The 9,400-nt window shown below is 39.0% G+C and overlaps 1 protein-coding gene across 1 annotated transcript in view; it reads left to right on the top strand.

Annotated features, from left to right (window-relative positions):
* dock4b (dedicator of cytokinesis 4b) overlaps nucleotides 1–9,400 on the top strand; it is a 124,153-nt gene that overhangs the window by 56,119 nt on the left and 58,634 nt on the right. The window contains 2 exon segments of the mRNA XM_032505199.1: nucleotides 1,284–1,372; nucleotides 7,008–7,133. Coding sequence (XP_032361090.1) covers nucleotides 1,284–1,372; nucleotides 7,008–7,133 — 215 coding nt within the window.

Below are 9,400 nucleotides of genomic sequence, written 5' to 3'. Positions count from 1 at the left end.
TCCTGGAGCTCGGTAAATAACAACAAATATAATTGTCTGTTATGTTTTCCATGATGGGTGTTTAAGATTAAGAACAAGGCTTTCAAATGAGTTTTAATTTTGTTTATCTTTGATTTAACCGATCTGAATCTGGGAAAGGAACGGGTGAAACATATCATATAAGGTGGGGCGGACAATCATAAAGGCAGGAAACACAAGGCAGGAAGTAAAACAAGACAAGACGAGGGAGAAAAACAGACTACAAAATAAAACAGGAAACTGAAACATACACAATCATGACAGTCCTGTCTTCAAAATTTAGAGACATGTCATACTTAAAGGGCTTTCTTTATGCTAAGCTAAGCTAACCTAACCATATTTATGAATCTTTTAAGAATCACTGATCTTTACAATTTTGTTTTTATTCTGAACACCAACCAAATATCTTGCAAAACATAAATTTGTTTTAAAAACCCCAATGCCAGAATTCCCCTTTTTGAGAAGCTGCAAAGCAATTCAAGTTAAGTCAAATTAATACCGAGCTAAATAATTCAGCAGTATTAAAAGAGACATTTTACAAGAAAAAATACACCTTTTCTTGCTTTCCTGTTGCACTTCAGTGGCCTTGTACCTTTTTTCACCAATAGTGGCATTGAAATGACTTTGTAGTCCAATGCCCTGAAAGACAGAAAATGCTACCGATGACACAGTAGTTTGGCCTAAATTATAACCGGATCAGACTGGCCAAATACACTTAGCTAAGAAGAACAACAACCACTTTCTCTTTACCTGCAGTAACACCAGAGAGCTTGTAGTTGGATTAGCATTAAAGTTCTGAGCTGAATGTTCTCAGAATTAGGTCCAGGCTGGACGTCATCGTAAGTACTGTAAGAATTTGTTTACTTGACCTGCTAGTTACATTTTAAAACTGACAATAATTAAAAGGTCTTGATTGGAGTCACTTTTTACTTTGTCAAGTCTGGAAAATAAACCCTGATGATGTCATTTGGGTTACCTCAGTTTGGGGCCGGAGACGACATATTTTAAACAGAAAGCCGGCATTATAAACTGGAGTTGCTTACACTAATGAAAATATGCTTTTGTTGCATTGGGGGAAATATAGGATGCAGCATATTCAGAGATTGATCCACAGCTTTTGGCCATTCCTTTAGTAAGCTGTTCCTTTACTTTATGTAAGTGAAATGCAGTTCTTAGTTGCTGGAGTGCATCTTTAAGTAGAAAAGCCTATATAAACAAAAAATATATGAGCTATAAAAAATATCTCATCTGTCTTCCTTTTTCAGGTGTAACACAGAGAGTGAGTGGTACCAGATCCATGAGAACATCATCAAAAAGGCGAATTCTAGGTACAACCTGTCGGGCTCCAACACTGGTAAGAACCCTGTCTGTTTTATTAATTTTGCTTCCTGACATCCACTTATCTTGGTTTAAGACATTAAACAAGGGGATTTAGTAATGATCCAAGCTGGCGTTGGATTGGGATTTAGGTGAATGTACTTGTTCACTTTTTGTTTGGTTTCATGTTTTTATTATAAGGGAAAACCTTTGTCTCCACGGCTCGCATAAATGGAACACCAGGAAAGACTTCGGACACTTGGCTCAGCATTGCTTTATCCTTGAAATCCATGCTGTAGACTTGTGCTATAGCATTTTTGCTTCTATCTGTGCATGCATTTGGTCCCTTTTGTCTTATGCCAGTCTCCCTGTCACTGCCTCTTGTTTGTTTGTGTGTTTGTCTGTGTCTGTCTGTGTGTGTCTGGTTTGTGAGCTGCAGACATCGTTCTTGCTGTTGTGTTGTTGTTGTTTCTCCCTCCTTCCCGTATTTCCTCTCCTTGTTTTGGAGTGAAACATTTGATCGCAGGGAAGGATTGTGGAAAAGGTGCACTGTGCCGTCTTCGGTATGTGCAGTGTACTTTTCTGTGTATTGTCATCTACACCAATGTTTTTCACTTTTGCTTATTTGTTTAAATAAAAAAATTGTGATTGCAAAAAAAGGGAAAACCTTTCAAAGCTGTTAATTAAATAGTCTGGTGGTAATCTGGCTTAATTCTTTCACAAAACCTTCATTGTGCTGCGATGACAAACTTAGCAGGTCAGTTGCATCATCAGTCTCTTACCGTGCCATAGTCAGCTTCTGGTCAGTCTGAATAATGTTCATGTGAGAGTGAAGTTCCTCTTTAAGGAAGCAGATCAGTCTTTCCGTGACCATGTCTGCAGGAAGCCTGCTGTTGAAAACACATTCAGATGATTTATATATATATATATATATATATATATAGCTACATTGACACCATACTGAACAACAGCGTCAGCAGTTTCCCATAGCAACAAGTTGGTGGAAAATCACAACATTCAGTCTTATAACCTAAAAGAAATGTTGTGCAACATATGCATGAGATTCATGCTTCATTTCAGACTCTCATAAATGCAGCTGTTAGAGGAATCATACTACTCACATTTGTGTGTACACATAATTATAGCCCAAGATGAACTTCTGATTACGACTTTGAAAAGTAATGTACAGTGACGGAAGCTTGAGTGGGGTACAGGGTGTGAAGTGAGAAGACATCATCGTGTTGGCTAACTTGCAGCTGATGGCATCAAGGGGAAAATGTATAGCCAGCAGTAAGCAATCAGCAAAAGTGCATCGAAAGTTTGTCTTAAAGCTGATTTACATAATTTTTTTGTGAAATGTTGCTGCAAACTTGCTGCGGGCTGCTATTTTCATTAAGACATTTTTCATTGTGTGTGTGTTAACAGAGTTCATTGTCTTACATTTCCCTTATGTATTCTTCAAAACACCATAGCCTGCTCCATTGAAAAGGTTGATACTTGTTTGAGGGAGAAGAGATTATAGAAATGTCAAGAATCTGTGAGATTTATCTACTGACTCAGCTCCTCTTTTCACCTCCCCTCAGAAGATAAATTATTATTTGAGAAGTCATACAACTCCAGGGGAAATTCTCATGAATAATCTTGCATGAAGGAGTGCAGTAATCAAACTGAATGACACAAAGCTACAGTCGGCGTTTTCCAAACAGCATCTTTACACTTCAGTGGTTCATAACAACACTGCAGCATTCAGCTAAAGATCTATATGACGGTGCTGCTGTTGACAAGATGGAGACGTGATGGGGCCTAGTTGAGCTGATAAGTGCAATAAACGTCCAAATTAATTTAGGATAAAACCTAAAGCCGAGGAATGACACTAAAATAGGAAAATTACACACCACTTACTTTACTGACTCCTTAGCTCATATTCTACTCTCAACAACATCTTAATCAAGTGCTTACACCAGCTTTATTTCCTACTTAAACTGTTGACTGGTTGTGTTATCACAGCAATGCATGGGTTCTCATGCTCTTGAGTTACAGATAAAACAGACAGATAATGTGGTGCACTGTTAATGGTAAACTTCCACCTGCAGACATGGGGCTTACAGTTAGTGTTTCACACCTGATGGACAGCAGTGACATTTTCAAGCTTTAAGAGAAGCATCCTTTAATCAAAACTAATTAATTGCACTCATTAAAAAACATTGGCAGGCGACAGCATGTTTCCCTAGTTCAGAGAATTTTTTTAGAATGCATCCAACATGGAAGTGTTTGCTTCAAGCTTTAATTTGCCTGCATTTATGTACTCTAGCATGTACATAATAAACACATGTATTATCACAAATACTTGGATGCTAGCTTTTGAGTAGCTTTCAGCTAAAGACATGATCCAGCTGAACAGCTGATTAGTCTCAATGCTTTCTCTTTCAAAGTGCATTAGAGCAGAGCTGCGCTTCTTGTGTCACAATACACTGGCGTGCATAATTCAAGCGAGTTTGTTCAAATTAAATTTCCACCACTTAACTGTATTTGACATTGATCGTTAAAAAATAGCAAAAAAATGCTTTAATCCCAAACATGGTAATGGTTTCAATTTTTAAGATAATGAGCACTTGAGTACCATTTACCAGTCTGGACCAAATTAATTTCTTACCATTTTATTAGCTTTGACAGTTTGGAATGTGATTTTAATGACTCTTTTTAAGTTATTTTATCTCTTTAATTACATGTCTACCTCTCTCACATACACGCACGCACACACACACACACACACACACACACACACACACACACACACCTGCTCCTACTCTAGTTGCCCTGATGACGCCACTGACACAAATTGCAACAGCCTAAAATCATGTCCACGTTTATGAAGATGCATACTGTTTTCAACAAAGTTTGATGTCACGAAACATCACCAGTGCAAACTCTCAGATTGCCTCTTTTTTCAGTACTTAAATTCCTGCTCACTCTACATTCAGAACAGCTATGCACAACACAACATCACTTGCAACTAAGGGTGTGACGAGATCTCGTTGTACGAGATCTCGCGAGATTAAAACGTGACGAGATTTCTCGTCGAGGTGAAAAGTTGTCTCGTGAGGCCATATGATGAAAAATTGTTTCTGTTTGCACTTGTAGTTTTGAGAGAGCAGTACTTTTGGTATTGATACACTTACTGTTTGCATTTAAAGTGTTATTTTTTCTGTTATTTACACATTTATTTTATTTATACTGTTTATTTTTTTATGTTCGGTTTGTGGAAGAGAGGTTAGATTCTCGTGTGAAATTGTACAGGGCAAAGCCAGTTGTAGAGTTTTACAAAACATTTGCAGTGTTTGCACGTCCTTTACTGCATTATTAATTAAAATAGTAAAAAAAAAAGTTAAATAACATTCATCATTAATAGTTGATTTCAAATGCACCTAAATTGTTTTGCATTTTGTGATTTTTCAGTTGAATAAAAACATTTTCCATTCATATATTTCATCGATGATTTTCTTTAAATTTTTTTAAAAATCTCGTCTCGTCTCGTTCGGGGACCCAATCTCGTGATGTGTCTCGTCTCGTGGAGTAAGCGTCTCGTCACACCCCTACTTGCAACACATTGTTACTTGGTACATCCTTATCTAAAAAGTCAATTCCTCCCAAAGGGCAATATTTCCACTGCAGAGAAACATTACAGCGAAAGATTACACTTGATACGCTTGTCTGGCCTTGACACAAAAAAGTGCAAACTTGAGAAAATGTTTTATCTTTAGCAAACTCCACTTTGTCCTCTGTGAACAGAACGTCCATGCAGGAGTTATGGAACACCATGCATAATTTAAGGACCGCAGTTTATTACACTTAGTGTCAGGAGGGCAATTAAAACAAGTGTGCAGTGGAGTGAGATAACGCAATGTGTTTATGTGTACTTGTTTATATATGTGTATGCACTATGCCATCATTGTAAGAGTGTGTGTGTGGACATTGTGTGAAGTTCTCTCAGCCTGGCAATGTGCCAGAAGTCTCTTATTAGCAGCCAATTAGCAGAGGAGAGATGAATGCCCTGCCCTTAATATCTAAAGAACACTGGGTTGACTGGGTAATAAAGAGCCACAGAGACAGTCTATGTAGAGAGACAGTTATTTTGTTCACGTGTAGCCTAATGACTATCTCATTTTGATTTACCCGTGTGTTTCAGGGTCATGGGGACTTTTTCAGTAATCAAATACAAAAGACGAAAGAGGGAGCTGATGCAAGTAGATGGCGATGTTGTTTACACATAGCCCATTAATCCATGAAAGGGATTTCATAATAATCAAACTCTGCATGAGTCAGTTCAGGTAGATAATTCAGCTCACACCTCCATTCCAGCGTAGGCAGTGACAGAAGAGGCTGTGACAACTCCACTGTTTTGTTTTTGAGTTTTTATTTTCATCTGTTTTTTTTGTTTTGTTTTTAGTTTGTGAAGAGGCAGGCCTGGTGGGTTGAGGGCAGCAAAGGTTGAGGGTGTTTTTGTCAGTGTCAGCTACCAAGCAGAATAGCAATGAAGCTGGTTTGTCTAATTGTAGCCCTGCAGTAGCTTTTAGAGCTGTGTGTGTGTGTGTGTGTGTGTGTGTGTGTGTGTGTGTGTGTGTGTGTGTGTGTGTGTGTGTGTGTGTGTGTGTGTGTGTGTGTGTGTGTGTGTGTGTGTGTGTGTGTGTGTGTGTGTGTGTGTGTGTGTGTGTGTGTGTGTGTGTGTGTGTGTGTGTGTGTGTGTGTGTGTGTGTGTGTGTGTGTGTGTGTGTGCGTATAAATGCCAAAGGCTTGATCCACATTAAGGGGCAGGCAGATTAGGCCTGTGTAGAAAAAAAATCTGCCCTGTACCTAATGGGACTATCCTATCATTTCCCACCATGTGTTATTTTTGAATTATTTAGATCAGAGGACTGTTATGTATCTGTATTGTCTCTGTCACCCTTCATGCTTTCTCTGTCTCTCCATGTTTTTTGAGTTTGTCTCAGAGATGTCATCCTTGCCTCTAACTAACGGGTTTGCAAACAGATCACGCTGCCTTGCTGACTCTCAGTGACTGAAACCTCTAACAGCTTACGAACCGTTTCACCCAACTCCCAACTTTCCTGAAAACATCACCAACAACAATAATAATCATCATCTTCTTGTCTCTTACACACTCTCTTGCTGTTACACTGTTTGTGTATCTGCGTCTCATTGTCATGAGCACGGACAGGCACACACACACACACACACACACACACACACACAAAGACTCTAAATACAAGTCAGTACTTTAATTTGAAGTTATTGCATGAGGGTAATGATTTGAAACAGAACCGTCTTCACGTAGGATTTCCTCTTAATAAAAAAGAGCAGGGGATGACTCACAGGGTGTTTGCATTTTTGGTTTATGTATGTAGGGGTGTCTGCTCCCCTTCATACCAAAGCATTGCTGTTGACAGGTATAACTGTAGTTATCAGTATGTGGCTCTAATAAAAAATAAGCCCTTGTGAATACTTTTTTTTTCTGAGCTCACTAATACAAGTTTGTTGTGTTGGGAATAGGGTTATGATATATTTTTAGTTTTTCATTGAGTGGCTATGGTAAGGGACAAGGGAGGGAAGAAGAAGGCTGTAATTTAGGAATATGATATTTCAAATTTTGAATTGTGATATTATTTCTTTGTAAGGTCTGGCAGTGGCTCTCCAGCTCCTCCATGGAGACATAGAGCAGCTGAGACGAGAGTACATGGTCCTCTTCACTCGGGGTGTGTCCATCACCAGGAAACTGGGCTTCTCTGATGTCATCATGCCAGGTAAGACACCACAAACAAGTTTATTTGCACAAGTAATACAGTGCCTAGTTGATTTTCAGATATTTCCTTCTTTCTATATATTTCTTTAATAACTTCTCTTGTCTTGTGGGTTTGTGATCATCATGGATGCCATCTGTCTTCCGTATTGCTCAACATAGACAACTTCTCTTTAGGTCAGACAGTAGCTTTGAATGACGTTTCCCATTTGAGAAGCCCGCTTTACAGCTAGCTTCCATTTTTATTGCATTCTTTAGATGTTTTTGAATAGAAGATCAAGACCATTGTGAGTTACTTTAGCTGCATAAAATAAATAGGACCCAATGAAGTGGGAACATTCATTTCCTGGAATACAGTTTCTTTCTTGAAACCAGAATATCTTTATTGATGATCTTATTGTGCAGCAGGAACACAACTGTCTAACCAATGCCAACCAACCAAAGTCATCACTTATACTATCTATCCCAGGGCTAATTTGCATATGGAGTGATAAAGTAATTTACACTCACATTCACAATTATGGACAATTTAGTTTCCATTTCACCTAACCTGTGTATATTTGGACTTTGAGAGAAAACAGGACCAACTGCAGGAAAGACAAACCTAGACGGACCATGTCAGCGCCGCAGAGAAAGGCTCTACCTGCAATATTAAAACCATAGAGCCGCTGTGCTGCCCTTACCCAGTTCTTTGATCTATCCCTACAAAGTGCTCTGTTACTACTCTTGTAGACATAAAACACACCATTTCCAATGCGTTAGGTGGGTATACCTTGAAAAGACTTACTAGGCAGTAGGGCTGTGACGGTAATCGCAATACTGGCGGTGACGTGCCACTACCACAGTGATGACCACATATTTTTTATTTAGTGTTTTGCTTTTTGCTCATGGAAGTTACAGAAGAACAGATAGTGTGTGATTTGAAATATAATGAAATCAATAAGCATTGTGTAGTTATCCTCATCGACTGTCTTCTAGCCTACATTCAAGAGTTTACGGAGAGATTTTTTTTTTTTAATTTGCTCATCACTTCAGCTTTGCACATGAGGATGGACAGTCCATTGAGCTCAGGTGGACGTGGAAACATTAACCTTAATGCAGCAGTGTTTACCATTGCACATTAGCCTAGCAGCAAGTGTAGTTTCCTTCTGCTTATAGCTTAATCCCGACAAAACAGCACGGTTGAATTTCAGCCTGCATGCATGTTTTGTAGCCTAAACAGAGCAGCTTATATTGGTTATATTAGAGAGAGCAACAAGTTGACGGACTGCCGAGTCACCCTCTCTGCTGTCTGCTCAGCTGCTACAGCCTCGGCATTGTCGGCAAACTTGTTTTCTTTTTTAACTTTATTGACAATAGAGCTTTCTGAACTGTCTGTGGAATTGATCAATGGAGACAGAGTGGCCGTAAATGACAGCAAAACACAGTAAAAACTCTCACATTAACCAGAAATGGAAACACTGTGCTAAGGGTTAAGCCATTGTTTTTCGTGGGTTTTTCAGATAAAGCCACTGTGTCGACCACATGGGCACTGATGTCACTCACTTTAGGCACCCTGCCATTCTCGCTCTGACGCACGCTAGTCTTGTGAGGGGGTTGCGGTTAACCACCATCTTTCGGTGATGTGTTGCTTCGTGACCGCGGTAGGAAAAACACTAGGCCGTCACAGCCCTACCAGGCAGCAGGTAGTGGTAGGGTATGGGGATTCTGACTTTGGTGTAACATCAGTCAGAGTAATAAAACATTGATTTCTATGTAAAATGTAAATTTATGAACTAATATTGTAGCTCCCCTTTTTGAGGCAATAAACTTAATAATTTATTTTCAAGTGTTTGTGTTGTATGTATACATTGACTTGCCTTATTACATCTACTGTAATGTAGTTGCCTTGGTAACGCTTGACATCCCTACCTAAATGCGTAAGAGTGATATTTGAATTCCACCTAAGGGTGCCCCCAGAAAGATGAAATATTCAGGTTTCTTTAAAGTAGATAGGCATCACTTAAATAGCTTCTTCTCTAAATGACACAGACCCTTGCAGAGACCCTCAGGCTCAGCTAGATGGAGTCTTGTTGCCGTGGTAACAAACCACTTGAATGTAAGATGAAACAAGGGGCTCAAAATGTGTATGTTTATATTTGAATATACTGTGAAAAAAGAAAAGAAGGGAAAGTACTGTTTGAGTTAGCTTTCTGACTCTGTTCATTCATTTCTGAGAGCTGGATATTAGGGGACGTTTTTTTTTTTAAACCACAAAAGAGCTGTTCTTTT

The sequence above is a fragment of the Etheostoma spectabile genome, chromosome 23, assembly GCF_008692095.1.
Source record: "Etheostoma spectabile isolate EspeVRDwgs_2016 chromosome 23, UIUC_Espe_1.0, whole genome shotgun sequence".
In the NCBI taxonomy this organism is placed as follows: domain Eukaryota; kingdom Metazoa; phylum Chordata; class Actinopteri; order Perciformes; family Percidae; genus Etheostoma; species Etheostoma spectabile.
The sequence above is the reverse complement of the archived record's forward strand: the minus strand, read 5'-3'. Positions and strand labels throughout refer to the sequence as shown.